The 27,479-nt window shown below is 39.6% G+C and overlaps 1 protein-coding gene across 1 annotated transcript in view; it reads right to left on the minus strand.

Annotated features, from left to right (window-relative positions):
• spon1b (spondin 1b) overlaps window positions 1-27,193 on the minus strand; it is a 93,731-nt gene extending 66,538 nt beyond the window's left edge. Inside the window, exons 1-5 of the mRNA XM_069685729.1 lie at window positions 26,612-27,193; window positions 25,622-25,728; window positions 12,532-12,665; window positions 2,398-2,471; window positions 36-158 (exon numbers count right to left, since the gene is read on the minus strand). Coding sequence (XP_069541830.1) covers window positions 36-158; window positions 2,398-2,471; window positions 12,532-12,665; window positions 25,622-25,728; window positions 26,612-26,837 — 664 coding nt within the window. The 5' untranslated portion in view covers window positions 26,838-27,193. The remainder of the gene's footprint in view (window positions 1-35; window positions 159-2,397; window positions 2,472-12,531; window positions 12,666-25,621; window positions 25,729-26,611) is intronic.
• Between the last annotated feature and the right edge of the window lie 286 nt (window positions 27,194-27,479).

Raw genomic sequence — 27,479 nt, forward strand, 5'->3', positions numbered from 1 at the left:
CATGGCACATCTACAGTGTGCTCTGTTGAACTCACTTGGGTAGTCTTTGGGATGTACTTTCTCTGACCAATTGCCATGGAAGGTGAGCTTGTACTTGGCTGTTCCACAAGCACAGCATTTAATGGCAGGAGCTTCTGTGGCTTCCCCAAAGACACGCTCTACAGAGAGACAGTAAATTAATGTAACAACACACAGAAACACACACTCACTGTCATGAATTCTACCAACAGTTCCACCAAGCTTTGACCCTTCCTGTGAGAAGTTAACCTAACAGTCCTTGCAAGTGACTGAAGGAGGATAAGGAAGGTTAAAGATGAAAAAAGAAATAGAAGGATGACAAAAACATGTTACGCTCACTGAGGTGAGGACCCAAACGCAGCACACAGAAAAAGCAAAGTGTTTAAAAGAAGGGAATTTACAAACAGGTGGGGTGATGACTGATGGAATCCCTGTAAAACCATTTTTTGTCCTGTAGCACCACCAGCAGGACTTTAGCCCCAAAATCCAGTTATATGACAACAATCATAATAATAATTATAAAACGTATTTGTATAGCAATTATCAAAACCCCTGTTACAAAGTGCTTTAAAAAACATAAAAGCCCAACAATAAAATACACAATAATGTAGGAAGTTGAAGTGGTTTGGCATTGGACTGGACCTTTTGGCAAAATGTGGTTTATTTTCCAACATGGAAAGGCAGAGTTCCTTGTCACAGTTGCATGAGCAGTACAAAGACTAGTACTGCTCACTAGATTGGCGAGTGACTACTCCATCTGGGGATGATGACTTCTGTATAGCCAGAGCAGGTGACTTACTGACTGACCACTGCAGGAAATGGTTTTCTACACACCTTCTGACAACATGAGGCAATAACATAACATGAGCAAATCTATTTTAGGCTGTGCAAATTTTGAATACTGACAATGGTCAAAATGACACATCTAATATTCTGAAAAAAATCCTTATGCCTGGTTTCAGGTGTCAGTTGAATAAGTGAAGTCTGACCAAACATTTGGTGAAAAAGAAAATTGCTAAATGCTAATCACTGCCAACTCATTTGACATATCTTTACACATTTTGAATCACTATATATACACTATATATTATGATGTCTTGAGAGGTTGGGAGGTGTGGGTGCATGGAATGAAGATGTATTTAGTCTTGTCATACAGGTAAACTTAATTCTTGCAGACAAAATCAAAACAGAGATTTAACTCAAAATTCTACTATCTTATTGTTATGCTGACAAAGGCCCTGTTCCTTCTGTCCACCTCAGTCATACACTTTCTTCTCTCTACACTGTTTGCCTTTCACTTCTCTTTCCCTCGCTAGTAATTAGCTAATATGGTTCAGCTGGGCAGCAACCATTTTCCTGACTGCCCTGCTGACCCTGGGTTTTGTAGTCTTTTAACGGATGCCATGCTGTAGTCCTTGTTGCAGTCAGGAATGTTTCTCGAAAGAGAGAGAGACCTTCTGGATCTATAAAATCCATGGGAAAAATGTTTCTTAAACTTCTTAGGTTGAAAAGTTATCAGCTAAAACGTGAAGTCAGTGCCATATGGCCCCTATCTGGCCAATAAATCCATATTTTTATGCTTTTGGGAACTGTAGCTGCTATGGCTTCAAAAACAGGACAGGAAAAAAATCCAAACAAATAAACCTGGGTTCCAGCAGACTCTCTACTTGGGCCACTAAAAGCGAGCTGAGAGAGCTGCCAGGCCCCTTATGACTAAAGTTTTGCAGTAAGGATGCCACAAAATTATATTGCTGGAATTAACTGGTATTTAAATGACACAATAGTGTTGAAGCAGACTAAATATTCAAATATTGGCTTTGACCTTTGTTTTGCAAAGACAGGTTAAGGGGATCAGTTAGTATTCATAAGTGCAAATTATGCAATAGAGAATACATTTTCACTTCACATCCTCCTTTTAAGGTGAATAAGCAATTTGAAACTGGATACGTTGATTGGCTTGTGTAAAATGCAAAATTCCCCTAACACAAAATTTCATAAAGCAACTTGTCCGGGCTTTGGTTTTTATACAATAAACTTCTACACCAGAGCTAAGAGACACCTGTTGCCTCACTGTCTCCATGTTTATTTGCGGAGCACTCAGCTCTTCAGTCTGGTGCAGCATTTTTCATGGATACCATAAATGCTGTGGCCCAGCTCTTTACATACACATAATCAGGACATCTGTCATTTGTTGTCCTCGAAGATTTCCCATCTACTTCACACTTCACATTTCACTTTATATCTTTTAAACATGGTATGAGAATGGTTCTGCTTCAAAAGTAAAAAAGAACAGATTGATCAAGTGAAAATGGCAGCATTATAAGTGGTCAAGGATGAAAAATGGGCAGCTTTTGAGGGATGATGGGCAGCTGTCATTACCTTTTTCACACAGTCGAATGGTGAGAGAGCCTTCTTCTTGGAAATAAATTATTCTCTTCTGGACAATACTGGCCCTGGAGAGAGAACGGAAATAAATAAATAAACAAGAGGAAAAACAGGGAGGGAAAGTTGGAGAGTAAAAGAGGTGCAATCAATGCATAAAATAGATTAAAGTGTAGTGTTTTTTTTCACGTCCTGAAATAACAGGATATATATAAGCTGCTTTTACACTACATGTCACATTCACCCATTCACACACTGATGGCAGAGGCTGCTACCTAAAGTGCCCAACCGTCAACCGGTTATCACATTCATAAGGACACTTGGACATGTAGCCTGAGGGAGCTGGGGACGAACCTCTGACCTTCCAATTGAAAGACGACCGACTCTACCACTGAGCCACAGCCGCCCCAAAGACTCAGTACGTCTGGCATGAGGTACATAAATATTGGGGTAAAACCCCAGTACTATCACAATTTACACCAATCTGGTGTAACAGTGGCTTCACACCTGGTATAAGACATATAGTTTTCAAAATCTGGGCCAACAAAGTCTTACACATATTTGCAGATCTGTTTGACAATTGCATTCTCATGTATTTTGAAGATGTGAGACAATAATATGATATTCATCCAAAACACTTTTTTAAGTTCCTGCAAATTAGAAGCTACATATCTAAGACACAAAACTCTCTATCTTTGCCCTCTCTCACCACTTTAGAAATGGTAGCTTCTCCTGTCAGCATTAAGCATGAGGAAATCTGTGCTTTTTGGGTTGACAGTGGGCTTCAGTTTTCAACCAAGATGAAAGCATAAGCAAGTTGTATTTCATGACACCTTGGTTCCTGTAAACAAGCTGTTTAAGGCAAATAGTATGTTCTACTGGCAGCTTTTCATGGAGACAATCCAAAAGCTCTGCATGTCCTTGATCTTCCAAAGTTTGAAGCAGAACAACAAGGACTTGAACAGGAAGGTCAAGAGTAAGTAAGTTATCAAGAGTATAACCATCACTGAAGAGACGTTAAGGAATACTGCTTCTGCTGGAAGGAAAAGGAAATAAGAGGCTGTGTAGGGTTTACAACTAAAGGATTCAAAGGTTAAAAACTTGGACTTTGGCATTGGTGCTGCAAGTATTGCACGTCTTGTGAGGGAAGGACCCCATTTTGCTTTAGGGGTTGACAAACTATTCATGGCTTCGATACCCTTTTAGAATATGATTATGGGGTCTAATTTCCAAAAACCCTAACATATTGCTCATCTTAAAATGCACAGGTGGGTAAATTATCTCTCATTCATATTTAAGTCTCTCCTGATAGAAATAAAGCTCAGAATCAGGAAGACTCTAAAAAGAAGAACTTAATTCGTTATTCATTCACATTACTTTCACACTTTCAATTCCTTATTTCTTCAGTTAACCAACCTGATTTTACTTTGATCTCCATCAACCAATCTTCTAGCTCTTTCTTGCTGCTGTCAGCTGTCATTAAGTGGGAAGACTTTGCATGTAACAGTGCTTCCCCCATTCACCTACAGTTCATCACAACCAGTGTCAGGGCTATGCTCTTGGAACTGCACTCATTATCACATCCAGCATTCTTCCACTGCCACCACTGGTGTGTAGCCTCCATTGGTGGGGGGATTGGGGAGGTGTTACCCTGTACTACTCTGGGCTTCACTTCCCCCCTAAAAATATGATGTGACAATGGGCTCTAATTGCCAAAGTATCTATTCACTCAGGGCTGTCAAAACAACTTGTTTATTTTAATACATTAATTATAGAACTAACACATCAAAAAAGATTAGATTGATCGCACTCTATTACGCCCCTTGCGTACTTTACTTGGCTTTTATTTTAGTTTTGTATCTGTCCAAGAGAACTCGCCCCTATCGCGAGTAGGTACTCCACATCTGCTCTGCATAGAAACTAAAATACACTCATACATACATACAATAACGTCCTCTAATACCCCTGCAAATGCATTGATTGAGGTGGGGCCTTTTTTCTTTAGTATAGACCTACTTATGCTATTGTATGAAAAGCAGGTGAGTGGTGCCATTGTCATTTTGAACTACGTTTGTTTTGACTGTTCTGATACGCTACTCATTAACAACAAGCCTCCCCCCCTCACAGCCAACCTGCTGTTGTCAAAAATTAAACAGCAGGTGACAAAGACCTAAACGCAAGTTAAGTTTTTAGGGAGACAATTTAAAACATTATGCTGATGAAGAAAATGAACAGAGCAGAAACAGAGAGAGAGAGAAACAGAAAGAGGCGTGGCAAATATAAAGCAGAGATATAAGTGTGCGTGGTTATGTGTATGAAAAAAAGAACTGATGGAAGCAGATTAAAAGTGATTGTGAATGAACACTACAATAATGTGAGAATTAAGTTCAAATATAATGGTGAAAAAAAACAACTCGCAATGGGGTAATGCACACTAAGTTCGTCTGCCTGTGATGGAATGCTTCTCACAAAAATTATTGATGTATATGATTAATTTCAATTAATTATTCACAGAATGTAATCAATAAATTGTTATTTTAATCGCCTGACAGCCTTAATTTTCTCTTCATTTAAGTACTTTTCTAATAGCAGTCTTTGTGTTGGAGTAGCAAGTCCTCAGAGTGTCTCCACCTAAGTAAACAGAGGTACATACAACAGAGGGCTGAAAAACACTGACTGTAGAGACTGGCGCGATATTGGTGACAGGTACAGGAATCATCAGTTATATTGTTCCCATAGATCTTACACAGACTAAATTGTGCAATACAAAGCAACCGCTTCACACACAAGCTTATTTGTTGTTATCTCCGCCTACTGTCTCTGGCAGACCAGAGACCAGAGCAGGTTTTCTTCAGGAAACTCAGAGTTTCGCTCTGTTTTCTCCCTCTAGAATATAAAACCCTCATTCGACTTCCTCATTCATTCAGCCCGTCTCACGTGTGTGTTTGAGCGGTTACCGAGTTAAAAGAAGAAACGTTGCGTCTCTGTGCTGCTCTGACCCCTTTCCAAAAGTCTTTTATAATTATGATAAAAAAATCAAAAGACAAATCTGTGTCAAAGTCATCATTTTTAGATTTTCCACCACCACTGCTGAGAGCACTCAAATAAGGATTTATTTTTTTAAACTAACACATTCAGTTTAATCAACATGAATTATAATGTATGTGAAGTCATCATCATGTTAGGGATAAAGCTAATGCACATTAAAACAGCCACTGAATGATATTTCATTAGTGTAGCGTTAAGGGGTAGCAGGATTAATAACTCATTAATAGCAAATGGATTTAGGTTGACCTTAAATTCAGTGTTGGACGCCACCCAATTTTGACAAAACAGGGAAAACTTATAATTAGTTATTAATGACTTAACTTACCTAAATTTCTTTGTACTCTGCGGACAAATTTAGAACTCCCTCAGACCATGCGTACGCACAAATGATGAAAGAAATGTCCTAGGAAATGTTAACACACACCCTTTTAACTAAATGCATATTATATTAAAACTTCATTTATTGATAAAAAAGGCTTTAATAGGCAACAATAATTGAATTTACTAATGTATCTACCAAACGTAAATGCCGTGTCATCCTCATAATTTATTGTCATATAATTAAAATCTTCAATTATTGCAGTTGAATTAGTTTAATAAGTTTACAATGGAGTAGACCATATGAAAATGTTGAAGTGCTTCAGACCAGGTAGGACAAGTTAACCGGCGGTTAGCATGCTAGCACAAAGCTAACCATGCTTTGTGCATGCTAACGCAAAGCTAACTAACGGTTATTACTCCCATGCTTGCCTCCCTACACTGGCTGCCTGTGAGCTACAGAATTAATTTTAAAATCATGTTATTTGTTTACAAGGCATTACATGGTCTGGCCCCCTCCTAAATCACAGACCTCCTGTCCCCATATCAGAAAACTGAGATAATCTGACCAAAGACTGTCTGTCCAGAGATCCAGGATGAAGTGTTATGGTGACAGGGCCTTTTCCATCTCGGCCCGAAAACTAGGGGTGCAGGTGAGAGGCTACCAAGGGTTCGACTGAGTAGATGCTGTGGTAGATGCCTTTTTCCTTAATGTCCAATGTCAAAAGGTAGGGGGGCTGGACAAGGTTTGCAGCAGAACAAGGGGACATTTCCCTCATTTCCTCTCTCCTCTCTTGTTTTCCTCGCGTCTCTCCATGCATCTCTGGTGGGAGGGACTAAGACGCAAGAAGCAACCATTGTCTCCTCCAAACACACAGGAAAAATTGGTAAGAGCTGCTCGTCTGCCCATTTTGCTTTCAGTAACTTGCTCAACCTGCACCTTTGGTCATGAGATATCCATCTTCAGCTGCCCTCTTGCATAGTTCATGCAAATCCATGCCTCTGGTGTGCCGGGGACAAAGCCCCCTTGACCACTCCTCCTGTGTCCATCAATTGTGGTGTTGTCTACTCACCCAAAGAGGTAAATGCCGGGCAAAACGTCAGAGCTATCAGACATCTTTTATTGACTTACAGAGAACCAAAATGACCAGCTAGCAGGCAATCATCAAATCCCTCAGGCAAGGGATTGTTGCTTCAAAGTGTAACTAGCGTGGCCCATCTGATATACTCATTGTTGCTGCCATCGCTAACTGGTCCTGGATGCTAAAGCTCACCTGGCGCAGCAGCCTGCTTACAAGAGGTAGGTGTATCCAGCGCTGCCTGAGCAAGCTGCACTCTGACACAGGCAATACATGTTGGATGAGTTTCCATCGTCAATATTTTTACCCCCTATACACAGTCCCATTGTTTGGGGTTTAACTGCTTACATGGGAGAAAGTGAAGGTGTAGCTTGTGCAATATTAATTGCTGTATTGTGCTTTAACTGCGCCATGGTGAGCAGGCAGCACTCTAAAACTGCAGCCGAGGCAGAGATTAGAAGGTAGATTAGAAGGTGGAATGCTTGTGTGGAGACTAGCTCGTGGCAATAACTAATATGGAAGCAGGTTTAGCTAATGTTAGTAAGGTAGCTAACTCCGCTAAGGAGGTAAGTGTTACTGTTTGGTAACAGGCGGGTGAGCTACAGTTAGCTGTAGGGAGGCAGTCACAGAAAAGTAACACTCAAATTTCTAGAGGCAAAATCAGGGTTCCATACAAGACACAAAATAATTAGCACCTGGCGCTGAAGTGGTTAGCTCAATCTGTGGACAGTTAGGCTTAAAGTCCTATGAGAAGAGGTGTATGAATAATCTTATGACCAGTCACCCCCTTTTTAGGGAGAGGATGTCCCTCCTCTTGATAGATTCGTCACAACTGCCATCCAATGACATTGGTGAAACGGTATTGGTTTTATGAGGCCAAACAGAGGGGCCTATATATCATAGACCTGATATAAATTGAAAGAGGTAAATGGATGTTTATAACTGGGATATTGTTATTTTAGCACAAACATGTTAATTACAGATGTAAGAAATTTCGTTGATGCTTGGCTGAAACAATTCACAACATCAGAAATGATTAATGTCTTTCCAATTTAAGAGATGCTGTTTACGCACAAGGCACAACAGCGTAACTTCATTTTTTATCAAAATCACCAACAGTATCAGATACCCTCTAAATACCAGGAAAGTACTGTGCCAACAAAAACCTGATCTAAATTCTATGGCTTTCTGCATCCTCAAGATAGATTTAGGCACAACTTCATTTGCTATTTACACAACATTTGCACTGGGCGTGAAAATTACAACTGCATCACGTTGAATATAGCAATGACACATACGCGGTGTGCCGCTGCGCTTATAGGATTAGGGCCCATTGAGTTGCCAATACATCAGCACTTGACAGCAGTGGACAACCTAAGGGTCTATGATAAATCAAGTCAAATTTGAGAAAAAGTATTACTTTTTATTTTATATTTAAATAGATATCAAACATAAAAGAAATTAAATTCAGAGAACTGGGTAAAAAACATGTTAGTAGGCAGTATTTTTGGTAGTTCCACTTACGACGGCTTCACACAGCCTGCCTGAGCAGTGTGTGACAGCTGCGCTTAACTGCTGACAGTCGGCTGCAATGCTTCAGCAGGTCTACACTTGATAGATGTTTTTTTTTATTATTATTATTAACATAATATACTTATGGCCTAGGTGAGACTTATGATTAGGTTTTTTTCGCCAAAAAATATATACCCAAAAAGGAGGACGATCCTGAACTGAAGAGGGAGAGAGACGGCGCAGGTCAGAGATATGATCCAGGAGCAGTTAATCACAGTTTAAAAATCAAGTGATCCACCTGAAGTTAATCAGATAATGCAGCACAGTGAGGAGGACACAGATCTGTGTGCGTTTCTCAGGCTCTGCTCCTTAATGGCTTAATAACATCCGCGATCTGTCTCGTATTTTCGCGCACAGTTACCATAAAGTTTAAATCACATCTTCACATCACGTCGTGAATGACACGAGCAGGTGCTATATCCCGCATGCAGATCATCATAAAAACGCAGCGCAGAGGAGACCGACGCTTCATAACGTGGATCTGGTTGTTAATCAAGCAGATATTTGTGTCTGTCTATCTGTCTGTCACAGCTAACAGAGACTCCAGTCTGCTGTGTATCATATATTTGATAAACACAGAGCTGTGGAGGAGCATCAGGCTTAATGATCAAACTAAGTTTATTATCACTTCGCCACTCTAGTCCGTGATCACCCGCTCCCTCCCTCCTTTGCTCGTGCGCAGCAGCTCTCCCCCTCTCTGTGCTGCGAGTGTGCATCACACTTTCTTTCATATGATGTTTCATATTATTATATGATTAGTCTAATAAAGGAGACTGAGCCTCCATGTTTATTTGCATACAGAGCGTAGAAACATATTTGAGGGGCTCGTTAATGCCACGTGTGAACTGCAGGCTCAGAGCTGTCCACTTGTGATCGGATCACCCAGGACAGATGCCTAATGCCAAATGTGAACAGGGCCGTATACTCTCAGAATCCACATCACAGTGCCCGCTCGTGTGGGCTGTGTGAAGGCTCTAACCTGTTAACATACACGCTGAAATTAAAAATCGCTATGTTCCGCAACTGACCTTCACTGCTCATGTGGGCATTGTGAATCAGCAGTTAGGCATAGCCATTTTAATAAATGTGTACCTATGCCTGTGAGTTCTGTTTTGTTGAAATAAAGGTTAATTTATTTGATGTATTAAATCCTAAAATCTGTTCCAAGTGCAGGTGAATGTATGTTATAGTTAACATGCTTTATTTGTGCGTATGTGTACTGTTAATCCTGTTGAGGTACAGGTGGACTTATTTAACTCAAGAAAATCCATTCAGTAGGATTTTACATATTTCAGTCTGGACTGACTAACAACACACAGACTGACATTGGCATCTCTAAAATCATATCACTCGTCTGTCTAAAACAGTAGAGGGCACATTACATTACACTTTTACATGGTTGACTTTGGTCATGGCTAGGAGTTGCATCCCGAAACTTTCACAGAGAGTGTCTTGGTCTAACAGTGACATCTCACCACTGTTTGATTTTGGGACTTGAAAAAGGGTCATTAACAATCATTATCTGAGAGTATACCTGTATAAAGAGTGGCTTTTGGTCATTGTATTTCTTTTTGTTAGTAACTCTTGTTATTAGTAAAAACAATCCTGGAGACCAGCTCCAGTACTGACAGTGAAGGACAAGTGCTGGAGTAGTCCCAACTGTAAGGAGTTGCATTTGAAGCTGGGCAAATATAGTGTATTGGAAGGTGCTGAGGAGTTCAGAAAATGAGGCTTGGTAAGATACAGGTTAATAAGGAGCATTCTTATGATTTAGTTGTGGTGATGCCTTTCAATGACACTGTATGATAAGGGTCGCAAGTGAAAATGTGTAGCTTCAGTGTACAGATTCGCAGTCTAAAAGTTTTCATACAAATGTTGTAAATGTTGTCCACTATATTAAGACAAAGGCAGGCTGCAAAGTATATCTGTCCTGACTGACATGAAGCTGCTTCTGAAGACTGTGTTGCAGCATGGCAAAAATATGAAAACATGTTTCAACAAAGATTATGTGACAAGCAACAGCAGAGAGTGGATATTTACGAAAGGAGACAGAGTGAGACTCAAAGGCTTAATGCTAAATTTCTATCTCACCATTGAAAGACAAATGTGACAGTTATATAAGGTTAATCTGCATAGCATATGTTCTCATATGCAGGGCAAGATTTATTGGACTAGCAAACACAGGGATGGCTCTGTGCCATCTGTCATAGAATAGCACAGATAAATTCAAAGTAACAGCTGTGAGTATGCTGCGTAGGTAAGGGCAAGTCATAGCATCTCACCTAGAGGGGGAGAAGAAGAGGTTATTCAGGTTATTCACTTTTGGAATTCCAATAACTCAAAGTTACTGGTTGTTTATCATTTGTATTCTTGATTTGACAAAATGAGGCTAACAGCAACATATTCCCATAACTTACTGCATCTCCACAAGGCCTTTTGCACTCAGTTTGCATTGCTGGATTTAACATGTGGTAACTATTGTTACTATATAAAAAAAAAAATCTGTTTGACTGCCCCAAAAAATATAAAATATATCATTGCATCAATCAATCAAATTCAATCAATCAATCAAATTGTATTTGTATAGCGCCAAATCATAACCACATACAGTATATTGCAATGTTAAACCCTGTACACCTCCTGGCTGACTGGCTAAGTAGTAAAGAGAAAGTAAAGAGTCTCCAAGAGGATAATTTATTAGTTGACCATTTCCCCATCCTGATAAGCCTCTAGTAGTCATATGTTATTGTTGCTAAGATAACTGTTAAGACCATACATTTGCATAAATTTAGGAGAAGTAAGGGAGAGGTGTTTGGAAAGGACTGTATTTTCTCCAATAAAGTCCAGACACATGCTAGTTCTTTGGTCACAGTTTGTTTTACCATGTGTCCAAATATCCTGCAATAAACTATTATATGTTGATGTTGTATATCTACCTGGCTGATTTCACGACCAGGCTCTTCTTCTAATTCCTGAATCAAGTTTATGTCTATTATGACATGACATCTCTGATTCCATAGCACCATCACCTTCCTCTATCAACAATAAACTGTTTCTCGGAACCATTTTAGGGAACCATTATGAAACAATACAAACCCTTTGATATGTAGGACGGTATTCAGGAATGAACTGTTTTATTGTATTCTTGCTGCCTCCTAACACAGTAAGATTAAGTCGCAAATACTCAGTACACACACCAGTCTTGAAATAACACAGTGCTGTTTATAGTCTCACCCGCTTCAAACTACAAATTGGCCCCCATAATCATCATCTGTCTCGTGGTTGTAAAGCTAGTCCCTTTACCCTAGCAGCAGTTTGTCAGGGCTTGTGATGAAACACCTGGCATCAGCTTTCTTAATGTGTTGCCTATGACCAATGACTATCTGTAAAAACAATGAACATGCCAGGGTACAGTGTTCGTGGGTAGTGACGCAGCCCAGATTTCTTCTTTTTACTTTGTCTAGTGAAAAAAGGAAAACTGTAGATAGAGTGCTATAGTTTTGGAGTTTTTATATTGTAAAACTAGATGGATTATACAGGGGGTTTTCAATTTTGACTGAAACTTTTTCATTTGTGCCCTCTTATATCCATAGGACACCATATGGTTTAAGATTGATATAATTTCTTTTGAGCAGTTACTAATGTTACTAAAAATCAACTTGATGAGACTACTACTACTACTACTACTAACCTTTTGATTAAAGTCATCAATCACAGTAAACCTTTCTCTCACCTTGTTGTTCTTCTTGTTTTTGTCAAGAAACTATTATTATTTGTAGGGATTTATTGGAACCTACTTTCATTGGCCTTAAGATTTGACTTTAGAACAAATTTTTAATGCTGATAATTTAAAGGTTTTTCCATTATTATAACTTATTATTGCATGGTCTTGTGGGATAGTTAATGGGAGTTTTTAAAACACTCCTCACTTGCAAATGCTTTGCCATGTGATGTGACAATTAAAAAAATAGATTTAATGTTCACTATGATGAATGTAACTTCTTGCATTTTAATTCTCTGCAAGCTGATTTTATAATTTTGTAATTTTTGCATTCAAACAAAGTCTTAAAAGTACGATCATAATCAAAAGCTGGTGCATAAAGATAAAACTTACTTCAGTATTAAACAGCCAGAACCAGTAGGCGGCGCTGTCCAGAAAACCTGTATTCTTGTACGTCTACGAGGTGTACTCTCTGTCACAGCAGGGGCACAGTTGGTCATGAACTGTGTGTCTTCTTCATCAATGATCTAGAAACAAAAAAAGCAGGATTTCGTTATAAATATTGAAAAGTGACTGACATTGCTTTTGAAAATTTACCGAAAGTCAACGTGAAGGCAATTTTTCCCAACTAATTTTAAAGAGACATTCTAGTTTCAGCTGACCTGTTAAATCTAGAGCTATCTAAGCTATCTAGCTAGCTCTCTTAACAGTTGGATGTTTGGTGAGGAACAGTATAGATCTGCAGTGGATAACCATTTTTAAACACACCTGTGGTATGGCTCCTGGAAAGTAATGCCAGTTTGTCCACGCCTTTGGTTTAGTGCTACTCCTAGTGCTATGAAATTTCTTACAGACTTTTATGGTCCTCAGATGATGACTGGTTATCCATGACTTTACATCTAGCACAACCATTAATATAAAAATAGAACTGCAATAAAACAATGCACCAAACAACCATAGGGAACAGCATCAAAATGTATTGGAGAACTCATTTACTTTGCTTCTATGTAAATATATTATGGGTTAACAGAGGAAGTACTTTCTAATTTCATCAGTGATCACTGAGCAAGAAAAGCCATACCTTTTCTGCATCTAGCAATGATTGGAAATGCGGAAGGAGGTACTAGTGAACTTTGCATGTCCATTTTTAACATTGCATCAATTTTGAGTCATTTTATACACTCATATCTCAACAATAATGATGATGGTTTACTGGTGTCTAATTATCAGTAGCCATACTAGGACCATTGAATCTTTGATTTTGCTTTGATGTCTTTAACACTTCCTTTTTCTTTATTCAGTCTTATATGTGGCATAGGCTTGAGCCAAAGCTAAGTAATGGGAAAGAGGTTTTCAACGTCCGTCAGTGGGGCCATGGATAATAGCATTCTTGTGTATTCAAGACATGTCTAGACAAGTACTCTTGGTTTCTGTCAGACGTCAGACGTTTTAAAGACTAAACACACACACACACATACACATTTGCACTCATGGCCTGTGACCTTGTAGCTTGTGTTCCCCAGCTGCCGCAGCTCAGCATTAACTGTGATCTGACACCCAGTCCCAAACTCATGATAGGACATTAAAAGGCAGACAACAGTCATAGACAGCTCCCTTTCATTCAAGAACTCCCCTTTCTAAACACACAACACCTAAAATCGTGTACACAACATTTCTATTAACCTCATGCCGTATTATATACAAATTTAGTCATCAGACTGCGGTTCAATCACTTAAAAGTAGACACAAACAACTGTCTAAAAGGCATAAGAAGAGACAGACAGAGTTTTGCGAGTGATATAAAAGAGAGAGGAAAAGAGGAAGATAAGGGCTCAACATCATAAATTAAAACAGAAACCACACAAGGATTATACTTTAATAAAGAACTGCAGTCCAGATTAAAATCCAAATCCAAATTAAAATTCGCTGGCTTTTTGGTTCCAGAACAGCTGATCAGAGTTAGTTCAATCAACTCTGAGTAGGTTCAGCCGGAGTTAAGTGCGTGCAAGCTGACTATAAAAAGCCAGCATTAATGGAGCCCCGATACCACAATTCACCATGGCAACGGTACACAAAAAGAGGTCCTCCTACGTCACACCAGTGGAGCTTGAAATCCTCATGCGGACGTTCAGCGAATACGCATGTTTTTAGAAAAATAAAGTAACACGGCTGCAGCTGCAAAAGAGAGAGAAGCGGCGTGGGAAGAAACTGCTGCTCCAGTAAATTTGCAAGTTTGGACTGGTCTATTTATTTAATACTTAATCACGACCGGAAGCTAAGATTTATATTAATTTAGGAGCAATCCAGCGGGAGAAAAAAACATGCACGGAAGCAGTTAAAAATAAAATACCAGAACGTCATTCAAAGGTGCGGCTCAGGCAGAACAGGCTCATGGCTGAACCTCCCTTCAATCATATTTTAAATATTAAACTAATGAAATATCATTCAGTGGCTGTTTTAATGTGCATTAGCTATATCCCTAACATAATACGGCGTCTTATTTGAGTGCTCTCGGCAGTGGGGGTGGAAAATCTAAAAATGATGAATTTGACTTTGATTTTTTTATCATAATTATAAAAGACTTTTGCAAAGGGGTCAGAGCACCACAGAGACGCATCTTTTTTTTTTTCAAATTTGTAACCGCTCAAACACGTGTGAGACGGGCTGAATGAATAACAAAGTCGAATGAGGGTTTTATATTCTAGAGGGAGGAGACGGAGCCAAACTCTGAGTTTCCTGAAGAAAACCTGCTCCCGACCAGGTTAGGTTCACAGACTCAGTTACCATAGTAACCAACTCAGAGTTGAAGTTACCTCTCTTTCTGAAACGGCAAACCCGAGGTTTCCTTCATTTAAGGGTTAGAGAATACAGTTAAAGTCTTTAGGATCTAAGTCTAGCAATGAAGCTTTTCAGAGGAAAAACAGGCAGAAACACAGATAAATTGAAATGTCACATGATCAACACTTGAAGATTGAAGGCATATTTCAGAAAGCAACACGGATTTTGGACACCTCAAAGGCACCAACATTAATCAAAGTTTAACTATTACTGCAGAATACTGCTGAGATTTTATGATTATCATAAATATTGCATCATGTTACTTTTCCTGTCTGATATAAAAAACCATTAATTTAATATACAAACAGCTACACCATAAAAACTATGGGTCTGTGTAGGTTCATTTACAAAAAGAGCCATGTCTGTGGATTGTGGCATTTAATAACGCAATAACATGCACCAAAGGGCAGCAAGTCGGAGTCAGACCCGTGGCCAATGTGACAAGGACTCTGCCTCTGTACATGGGGCGCCTTCTCCACCAACTAAACTAAACCAGTACCCATTTTAAATCCACTTTCCATTTTTACAAAGATTTTAGTGCTATAATAATTTGTATTATTTAAAGAGAAATTCAAAAATGTTGTCCTGTAATGCTGTCAAACCAAAGTGTCTTGTTTGTATTCAAGGGCTGTCTCTATTCTATTTTTTTTTTTTTTCCACATTTTTTCTTTTTAAATAATTTCATGTCCCTTTTTAAGTCTGCCATGTTTTTCCTTATCTCTGTTTTTCTTGTGCAAAAGCTTGAAAATCTTGAACACAGAGCATACTCAGGGAACAGACTAAATGACAGAGCGTAGTTAGTGCATCCTGGTTTAATCTGTTTCACGCAGGTCAAGCCAGGCTGAACAGGTGCAAGTCAATCCAGGTGTATGTACGGCGACGGGGCCAATCACAGATTTCCTGATGCTGAAATGAAGACGCGTGCAGCATACTTTACACCCATCGAGCAAGAGCTACTATTGGAAGTTTATGAAGAGGTGAAACACATATTATGTATAAAAAATAAAAAAACACTGCTGCTATAATAAAACAACGAGAAAACTATTGCAAACCATAAATGCTTAACCAGCCTAAAAATAGCCGATACGTTCACCAACCACTCTTACTCAAAACCGTCATCGTTATAAAATGCAGGAATAACTTGTCATTAGCCTTAAAAATGAGCAGTGAAAGTTAATGTTACTCAGGACATTTACCATGAAGATACATTACAACCACTCATCCACAATGGTAGAATATATAACGACGAGCGGTGAGTGTAATCCTGTCTACACAAAGACGCACTTTCAACGCATTTAAATAAAAAATGCGCTTTATGGGCTGTGTGATGTTAACAAGAAGGTATCGAGACATTGTAAAGGGAACAGTTTTGAACATTTTCCACTGAAGAACAAAAAAGAAGACTGCGCATGCCCAGGTACTTCGGCTGTGCAGGTCTGTAACAACCCCTGGATGCTGACGTACTTACTTATATTATTACCTTTTTAAATGTCTAGTGAAAAATTCTCACTAGGATTACGAGAAGTTTCTTGCTTACATACATACTGGTTTCCGATCACTGCTGACTGAACTGATAAGTGGTACCAGGATTAATGAAGCCTGCCTGTTAGCTTGGTCTGGAGCAGGCTAGCTGCATGGAATAAATCTTCATGGTAACTTATGTTCCACCGCTTTCATGAAACCAAGTAACGACTAAATTCAGCCAAGATAAGTGGAAAGTTCTGGCTTAATCTGCTAACTAGGTTTTGTGAAATAGCCCTAAGGTCTCTGCAAGTCTTGCGAGTAAACAGTAATCTACTATGGCTGAACAAACAAAGAAAAGATCAATAACTACAGATACAACTTCAAAAAAGGAAAAAAAGGTCTTAAAAGGAAAGCTACCGTCAGCGAGGAAAATCAAGAGTTATAACCGAAGCCAAACGTGGACGTCACACATGCAACACTGTCTGGATATCTGAAGTCTGCTCCCACAATTAACATTTATCCCCACCAAAGAGAATGAAACTTCAAGATCTTCAAGATTATAACCTTCACTTTAATGCTGCCATTCTAGCGAAACATTTTAAACTTACAACAATAATGTGGTAGAAGTAGAATCTTTGGAAACTATGAGAAATACCAATACCAGTTTGTGTGATCCTTCAGGTCCCCCCGTTTACCGACGGAAATGACATAATTTCAAGCATAAAGCTCGTCTCACAATACCTTCCACGCATTCCATGGTACATGCTAAAATCCCTTCCATAAGTGAAGACAGGATAGCTAGCCAGCAGAGTTATTTCTAGATTTGCAAGGGGAAATCTACAATATAAAGCCCAGACTTTATGTCCCGTGTTGTGATACACTGGAAAGGACCCCATAGCACTCATACCCAGTGGTATGGGGTCTAGTGGGAACTAACCAGGTATACAGTATAAAAGAACTTATGTTCAATGCTTTTGGACAGCTGTGGATCCTATTAGTCGCTCAATCTTCAGTTAAGCAGTATGCCATCCTACGAATAAATGGCACATGGGCACAATTCTAGTGTTTCTGTTCGAAGAAGGATCATTGATGGGTGGAAAGTAGGGTTGAAATATGACTAGTACATCCTAGTTGGAAGTCAGTGATGTATCAGGTCATTGTTGCTAACATTTTTCACTTTAGAATCACATTACAGGGCGCTACAGTTGCTCTGACACAGAGAAAGCATAGAGAAATATATGGAAATATATGGCATAAAATAGAAGTAAGAAAAATGTCAAATATTTGCATTGTATATACAATATAAGAGATAAAGATTAAATGCTGAGAAGTGGATCTATGGTGATTTAAATATGTATGCCAGAATTAAAAAATATAATTGCCAGAATAAAGTCAAATGCAAAATAAGAGTTATGATGCAAAAAAAATTCTATACATAAGAGTTTACAAATGAACAGTATAGACAGTATTTATGTCAACATATTGCACAGTTGAATTATTGCACAATTCTCTAGCTTATGTACATTAAGAGTTCAGTTCAGTGAACAGTTCAAACGGGGTGTCTGTGTCAGTAATAATAATAATCCTGCTTTCTTTAACAGTCATATGTATCACTCACTTCAAATTTTTGCCCTGGAAAATATTAACAAAGGCAGCGTGCAGTTAATCGCTTCGTCTGACACCTACCCCCCGCCAGCAGTGTCAGGCAAAAAAAATAATGATATAGAAATAATCAATCTTGTCACTGATGGTCTGTTTTGCTTTTGTAGGTCACAAAGAGTAATCAGAATTAATTTCAGTCTGTTTTATAACCAGCCAAAAATCCTCACAGGAGCTTTAAGCTTCAAGACTCCCTCTGCTCTGTCATTGCCACTGCTGCCCTACACCAGTACTGCGCTCATACTCTCAGCTCCACCACTACCCCAGCATCCACCTGCAAACTCTGGGGGGTTTAAGATATTATCTCATCAATCCTCAAATTTCTGCATTTAAATTAAATCTGTGAGGAGTTATGAGGTCAGAGCCTTGATGCCAAACACAAGCTATGTTCTGCTGGTGAAATAAACATTTCACACTATCACAAATGTGAGTTGTCTGACGAAACTACCATTGCTCTTGTTTAATAAACTAGCCAGTTATATAGCAGAGAAAAAGTTACCAGACACTAAGGTGTCTTAGGGTTAGCGGGGCCAGTAGCAGTGCAGAGAGCAGAGGTGCAGTGGTGTTGGGGGACTGAAGTAAAGTGATCAGATTAAAGTAGTTTGGGAATTAAAACTTAATGAGGTGAAGAAGAGAGAACAATTAAACTGTGGAAGTAAGAAATAACCATCTAGAAAGAGGGTAATCCAGACTGAGTAAGTCTACATGTGATGTGCTTCTCACAGAGATCATTGATATATGAGATTAATTGAAATCAATTGATTACAAAGCCTGTAATTAATTAGATTCATTTTTTTAATCACCTGACAGCAATAGTTTGATATGATGTGCACATGCGCACATACCTGGGTAGTACAACACCCTCTACCCTGCTGCTGAAAAAAATCCTGCCCTCCCTTGCGCCATTGTTGTGTTGACAGTTGCCATGAGTACGTGGACAGGCAGACCCTGGCAGGTGTCAATCAACATGGGATCTGCCACGCCTACACAGACCTGAGAAAAGGTCTGAATAGCCAAATGAGCCAATTTTCGATTCTCTCGTGGTTCTGAACATTTATTTTCACTCAGATTTTTGTGGATGCTTTATGACACACTCAACTCTGATATCATATATGCATTTTTGCTATTTCAAGCCGAGTTTCCAGGGCCGTTAAATGGTAAATGGACTGCGCCTTTCTAGTCTTCTGACCACTGAAGCCGCTTTACACTCTGTCAGCATTCACCCTTTATACACACATTCATGCACTAATTAGTTGAACAGTTGCCTTGCATGGCACTAAATCATTCACTCACATTTATGCACCACAGATTATGTCTCTGGGAGTAACTTTGGGTTTAGTATCATTTTAAACTGATTGCGTAGATTTACCCAAAGCTAAAATCAGAACCCTAGCTAATCTGTACAGAAAAAAATTATATCTCATGTCTACTCATCTGTCCATTTATCCAAACAAGCTCATTTTTGTCTCCCATATACTTCGGCAGGTAGATTGGGGGAGCTAGGGAGCTTTGGTTGCATGCAGGAAAAGAGACGTGTGGAGGGCAAAAGAGGCAGAACACACTTTGCTGTAATGCAATCCTGGCTCCCACTGACTGTCATCTGACAAAGATTTAGCTCTTTATTATTCTCTATACACAGATATCTGCATTTAAGCGCAGCCAACAATTGGTTCTTAGACATCACATCTAAACTCTAACTCAAGGGTCTCCAACCCTGCTTCTGGAGAGCTACCTTCCTGCATTTTTTAGGTTTCTCTGTTCTCTAACACACCTGATTTGAATGATCTGCTCGTTATCAACCAACTGAAGCATCTCAGGGGATTGATAATGAGCAAAACATTCAAATCAGGTGTGTTAGAGTACGGAGAAACCTAAAACATGCAGGAAGGTAGCTCTCCAGGAGAAGGGTTTGAGACCCCTGCTCTAACTCTATTATCGCTTCTCAAGTTGCCAGTCGGACTGTAAACATAAAGCACACAGTAAAGGAAGTCTTGGCTGGAAATCCTTTATTGCTAACCAGTGGCTATTCCCAAAGCCCTGAATAGGTGGTTGTTGCTCTCAGAGAATATATTGTCGCCAGACAATTGCCAATGCTTTCCGAGATATCTACAAGCCTAATCATTTTCCACACGAAGATAAAAGTGTCTATTACAATAGTCAATTACAGAAGTGTCTGAAAGATTTACCAATATGTTTTAAACAGATTGCAAATCCAGATGGTCAACTTCAATTTCGTTTAAGCTCAGGTCACACTGTATCAGTTTTTGCTCACTGCCTATTCCCTAGTCTCAGTCTCACTCAAGACTCTGTTGGGACTCTGGGGTTGAGATTGTGAGGTATTTATTGTGCAGGAAGCAGAAAACAAACAGCAGATGGTGCTGATATGTTTTAGTAATTGTTTAAACCAAAATAATGTAACTGAGTTAGTGCTGCATTGTCACTGCATGCATACATGTAGTAATAACGCTTGTCTCAAATGGTCCTTGTTCTCAAGGCAGACAATACGAACGCTAGAAAACAAGGTGGTTACTCTGTTATCTCCCTTTCATACAACAAGCTGGTTTGTGAGATGGTAAATGGACTGTACTTATATAGCGCTTTTCTAGTCTTGCGACCACTCAAAGCTGCTTTTACACTACATATCACATTCACCCATTCACACACACATTCATACACTGATGGCAGAGGCTGCTACATTAAGTGCCAACTGTCAATCAGTTATCACGTTCATGGCTAGGCCACTAGGAGCAATTTGGGGTTCAGTGTCTTGCCCAAGAACTCTTTGACAACCCTGGGGGAGCTGGGGATCGAACCTCCGACCTTCAGACTGAAAGACGACCGACCTTACCACTGAGCCACAGCCACCCCAAGATCTGATTTATTTAATTTTTGTGTCCCCGTAGGTCAATGTTTATATCATTCACCAACAGCTTATCGTCTGCTGATCTAATGTTCCTCTTAAACCTAAGCCCTCGAACTAGTGGTAGGACAGCTTAGACATTGATATTTCACCAGTGGCTGAACATATTTTGGCATTCAACTTTTTCAACTTCATCTGCAATATAACCCTCACCAATCTCTTACAATGTCAGTTAAAAAACATCTGTCCAGACTTATCATCAGGACTAACATATCTGTCTTCCTCAGGGAGCAAACACAAATTTACTCTCAACTTTTTTAAGTTAGTACACGGAGAAGTTAAATGGATGCATGTGACAGGTCTTTGTGTGAAAAAACTACTGAAATGTTACAAATTAATGATTTTGCAAACAACAAAAATCCTTAGCACAATGGAACTGAAAATATCGAACCACCAAGCTACTGATTGTAGAGTGACCCATTATACCCCTGAACCACAGCTGATCCTATGTGTAAATTGCCTCACTGGAAATTCCTTGTTTCGTAAATAAGGACACATTCCTTATAAACTCCTTTGAATCACAAAAACAGGAATGGGTGTGAGACTTGGGCTCCAGTGTGCATCCATCTTTGGGTACCTAAAGAGGCAACCATTTCATTAGGGTTGCATTTAAGTGTGATTATGCTAATTATCAGGTCTCCATCATTACAATTATGCCATTTTTCACATCCTTTTTCTTTAACTAAGCTATGTAATTGCCTCTATCTGAAAATAAGAACTTTTTTTAACTGGTACATTTTCTGAAGCAAAAATCAGAATCAGAGCTAATCTGTGCAGAAAAAAGGAGATAATATCTCATGTCTGGTCATCTCTCCACTTATCCAAACAAGCTCAGTTTGTCTCCCAGAGCAATAACACATTGCTGGCCAAGATAAATAAGAGCCAGGTCCCACACTAACACAAGGAGGACTGGGAAAAACACACATGCAGACTGTCACGTACAAACCACTTTTAGTCGGTGCATATAAGCACAAACAAGCATTTCCAAGCAGACAAGGCTCATTCGGAGTTGTGATGATGTCACAAATGCACACTAACAGACATACTCTCTAAGGTAAGACAGAAGTCCTTTAGGTAAGATACTGAACCACAAATTGCCCTTGAAGGCTGTGCAATGTTTCTATGGCCTCTGTCTTCAGTGTCAGAACAAAGTGTGAATGACATGCCGTGTATAGTGCTTTTAGCACTAGGAAGACAAGAAAGGTTTAATAAAGGTATAGTCAGTTTACCATTACTGCTTAAGGAAAAAAAATTGACAGCGGCTCCCAGTTGTGATGTTTTAGTGAAACAGCAGGCGGGCACATTCCAGGACAGCTGCCAAAAACAACCCCATTCCAGAGAGCTAGGAGAGAGAATAGCCATATGAGGAATGACAACTGGGTTCATTTGGCTCTTCTTCCTCTGCACAAAAACTATCATGACATTGCAAAACCAGCCTCATAACTTGCTCTTAGGAAAATGAATTGTGGTATTAAGTATTTTTTTCTTAACAACTATTGTTATCCTCCCTGATAAAGAAAAGCTAAGTTTAATGTATTAAAGTAATTTAGATACAAAGCCAGACTAGCTGTCATGCCGCTTCTTGTCTTGTCAGCAGGCTTTGGTTGCATGCAGGAAAAGAGACGTGTGGAGGGCAAAAGAGGCAGAACACACTTTGCTGTAATGCAATCCTGGCTCCCACTGACTGTCATCTGACAAAGATTTAGCTCTTTATTATTCTCTATACACAGATATCTGCATTTAAGCGCAGCCAACAATTGGTTCTTAGACATCACATCTAAACTCTAACTCAAGGGTCTCCAACCCTGCTTCTGGAGAGCTACCTTCCTGCATTTTTTAGGTTTCTCTGTTCTCTAACACACCTGATTTGAATGATCTGCTCGTTATCAACCAACTGAAGCATCTCAGGGGATTGATAATGAGCAAAACATTCAAATCAGGTGTGTTAGAGTACGGAGAAACCTAAAACATGCAGGAAGGTAGCTCTCCAGGAGAAGGGTTTGAGACCCCTGCTCTAACTCTATTATCGCTTCTCAAGTTGCCAGTCGGACTGTAAACATAAAGCACACAGTAAAGGAAGTCTTGGCTGGAAATCCTTTATTGCTAACCAGTGGCTATTCCCAAAGCCCTGAATAGGTGGTTGTTGCTCTCAGAGAATATATTGTCGCCAGACAATTGCCAATGCTTTCCGAGATATCTACAAGCCTAATCATTTTCCACACGAAGATAAAAGTGTCTATTACAATAGTCAATTACAGAAGTGTCTGAAAGATTTACCAATATGTTTTAAACAGATTGCAAATCCAGATGGTCAACTTCAATTTTGTTTAAGCTCAGGTCACACTGTATCAGTTTTTGCTCACTGCCTATTCCCTAGTCTCAGTCTCACTCAAGACTCTGTTGGGACTCTGGGGTTGAGATTGTGAGGTATTTATTGTGCAGGAAGCAGAAAACAAACAGCAGATGGTGCTGATATGTTTTAGTAATTGTTTAAACCAAAATAATGTAACTGAGTTAGTGCTGCATTGTCACTGCATGCATACATGTAGTAATAACGCTTGTCTCAAATGGTCCTTGTTCTCAAGGCAGACAATACTAACGCTAGAAAACAAGGTGGTTACTCTGTTATCTCCCTTTCATACAACAAGCTGGTTCGTGAGATGGTAAATGGACTGTACTTATATAGCGCTTTTCTAGTCTTTGCGACCACTCGAAGCTGCTTTTTACACTACATATCACATTCACCCATTCACACACACATTTATACACTGATGGCTACATAAAGTGCTAACTGTCAAACAGTTATCACATTCATACATGTTGGCATGTTGGCTATGCCTCCGGGAGCAATTTGGGGTTCAGTGTCTTGCCCAAGGACACTTCGACAAGCCTGAGGGAGCTGGGGATCGAACCTCCGACCTTCAGACTGAAAGACGACCGACCTTACCACTGAGCCACAGCCACCCCAAGATCTGATTTATTTAATTTTTGTGTCCCCGTAGGTCAATGTTTATATCATTCACCAACAGCTTATCGTCTGCTGATCTAATGTTCCTCTTAAACCTAAGCCCTCGAACTAGTGGTAGGACAGCTTAGACATTGATATTTCACCAGTGGCTGAACATATTTTGGCATTCAACTTTTTCAACTTCATCTGCAATATAACCCTCACCAATCTCTTACAATGTCAGTTAAAAAACATCTGTCCAGACTTATCATCAGGACTAACATATCTGTCCTCCTCAGGGAGCAAACACAAATTTACTCTCAACTTTTTAATGTTAGTACACGGAGAAGTTAAATGGATGCATGTGACAGGTCTTTGTGTGAAAAAACTACTGAAATGTTACAAATTAATGATTTTGCAAACAACAAAAATCTTTTGCAAAATGGAACTGAAAATATCTGTGTTGCAACACATCCATTCAATCCTTTGCATCTAAAATGTATACACTATATAGCTGAGATGTAGACCCCCCTCAACGACAATAATAAACATTTCATTCATGGTTGTCAGAGGATCTGTCATACTAACTTTTTTCTTTGTGGCTATGAAGACTTTTTGTTTTCTGTTCTGTTTTGTTGTCATTGTTAATATGTCAGCATTCAAGTACAGCATCACAGAAGTACGGCTGTGAATTGAATCTTATTTGAAACTTTCATACATGGTTTACCTCTATGTTTACATACTTAAACAATGCATGTTGCTTCCGCCCACTGTTAATCAGCAGAATAATGTACAACTAGGGGCAGGAATGTGTACAGCATTTCCTGCCTGTTTGTGCTTGTGTGTGTGTGTGTGTGTGTGCACAAAACTAAGCTTCTTGTCATTGCTTCATGTAATATTAATGTGTATCTACATAAATACATTATACCTGCAAGCCTCACTAAACCCCTTAATAGAAAAACTTTCCCCTCTTATCAGTGTGGATATATGGTAGATTGCAAATGAGAGGTTATAAGTTATCTTGTCTCTTATCTCAATGTAAAATCAAATAGTTTAGTTTAAGATAACTCCCTCTCACTTCTTATTCTATATGCAGGGAAGGCAGCAGTACTACAAAATCTTAACAAACATGTTTTAGTCAGGGGGCAGATGAAAACATACCAAAAATCTTCTCAGTTCTTTCCTTAAACTATTGGCTAAATAAAAGCATCCTCCTGCTCTGTTTAGTGAGAATCTGGCTAGGATCAGCAAGTGGAAACACACTTACAGATGTGTGTTCCTGTTTACACTGCACAGGAGGTAATTCAGGAAGTCTGACTCTCCTCCGGAGCTATGTGCTTCACAGTGTGAGCTGTGTTAATACTGAACCAAAAATCTTTTTGCAGTCCTCCTCTGCCTACTCTTTCCCTCTCTCCTTTTTTAGCTGAAGGAAGCCTCTGCTAGACAATTATTACCTAGTTTTTCTCTAGAGGGCTACACCAAATAGCAATCAAGGCTAGGTTCATCCAGGGGAGCTCTGTTGCATCCGTCAGCAAAGTAACAGCAGCAAAGAATAACAAAACATAACACCATAACAGGAAGGTATGTTGACATTTACTTGGGAGAGCACATTTAATATCCAGCAATTCTTACTTTTGTCTCCACGTCATCCTTACCTGAAACTGGCCTGTGTAATCATCATCAGTGGTGCCTTCTCTACCCTCCTTAAGTGCGATGAGGGTGAAACCTCTGAAATAAGCAGGGCTGGTTGCCAGGAGGACCACTGCAGGGGAGACAATGAGCAGAAAAGGACACATAACTTCCTGGACAGATCAGGGTCATGCCAAATGATGCAGGATTACCCTGGATGATGCAAGGGAAACAAACATGGAGGTAGCCTTTCTGTGAGCATTAGCCAAATGTGGAAATGGGGCTGAGAGAGGTGGCGTCGATATTTACAACCTTATCTGTTTTTTTAAAAAGTTAACTTATTTTCCATTTGGGAAATCATTTCTTTTTTCCTTTGGTGGTGTCCTAAAAAGCTCCCTGTTGGAAGTTTCAAATGTAGAAGGTTTTCTAAGCCTGTTTTTTCTAAACATGCCAGGCCATGTTACTCTAAAATCCCTTGATCACATCCCTAGATTTACTTGTATTTTATGAAGAAAGTTTAGATTTTAGTCAAAAAGTTGTCATTTGAGTTGAGAAATGGCATGGTGTTTTAAGCTCACCAAGAATTTCTATTTGTCAGCCAAATTATTTGTATGTGACCAAATCCACCTGGAAGGTTGGGGAATTAAATTTGTAAGGTTCAGTTTAATAATAGTCAGATCTCTCTCTCTCTCCCTCTCTCAGCGGGTGTGTGTGTGTGTGTGTGTGTGTGTGTCCTTGCTTGCAGAAAGAACAGGAAGTGAATATAGGTCAGATATCATAGAACCAAGTAGCTTTATCATAATCTGTCTGCAGAATTTCAGAGGAGGGCAGACATTGGATATTTTGTCAGTTTTTTAACTGTTCCTACTAAAAATGTTTGGTTGTTACACATAACCAGTTTTCTAGAAATAATATCTAAAAATACTTGAATTTCAGAGTAGCATGTCCTCTTCTCGAACATGATTATCAGTCTACTTGATATGTAGTTATTGCACAGATTGACTGAGAAACTCTACCTCTGTATTTGTTTCCAGGCTGATAGGTTTCAGGGTCCCCCTCCACTCTGAGCCTGAACTCATGATGGCCATCCCTCCGGGTTCCCTGAGTCTGCGCCCGGAGGATCCGCCCGCAGTACCCGTCCGACCTGCCTCCGGGGGGCTCCTCAACGAAAGCGACGGCGTGGCACACAAAATTTGAGACGAAATAGTACTGCATAAGCAGCAAATGTAAAAACATTCCCATATCAGAGCCCAGATACAGGGGCAGTTCAATCAAAGTAGCCTAAAACCCAAATACAAAGGCGAAACTGCGGACACAGGCTCAGTTCCAGCTCCTTCACACGAACTCCTACCAAACTACAACAGCGTCACAGTCCGTGGTAAAGGTGGAAAAAAAAGAGTCTATCCTGAAGTGAAGAGAGCGCGTCTGGGGCGCAAAATGTTAAAGCGGTGAAGTAGAAGAGTGAGCAACAGCTGCTATTGTTTCCAGTGTGTAGTGTTGGAAAAAAGCCTGAGGGCTGCAGGGCTGCTTTGAGGAGAAAAAAAAACAAGCACTGGTGCACGCTGTTGTCTCCTTGACGCAAATTGAGGGAAGTTCCAATCTGGAGATCCGCGCTTTAATAAGAGCCAGCCGTCCCTAATACACACAAACAAACTAAGCCCGCCCTCTGTGTCTGTGTGGATCGTACACACGGTGGGGACAAATACACTTCTAATGCCTGCCGTTCAAAACCGACTGCAAAAATGTTGGGCACTCAATTTCCTCACATCTCAAACAAACAAACTGTCAATAATCCGGATTATCAGTTGGTCAAAATACACCTACTCGGGCCCCAAGTAGGTGTATTTTGGCAAGGAGTAGTCAAAGTACCTTTACCTTTAGTTC

This window comes from Semicossyphus pulcher, unplaced genomic scaffold (assembly GCF_022749685.1).
Source record: "Semicossyphus pulcher isolate SPU_LCO1_2020_fin unplaced genomic scaffold, fSemPul1.0.p SCAF_8, whole genome shotgun sequence".
In the NCBI taxonomy this organism is placed as follows: Eukaryota; Metazoa; Chordata; class Actinopteri; order Labriformes; family Labridae; genus Semicossyphus; species Semicossyphus pulcher.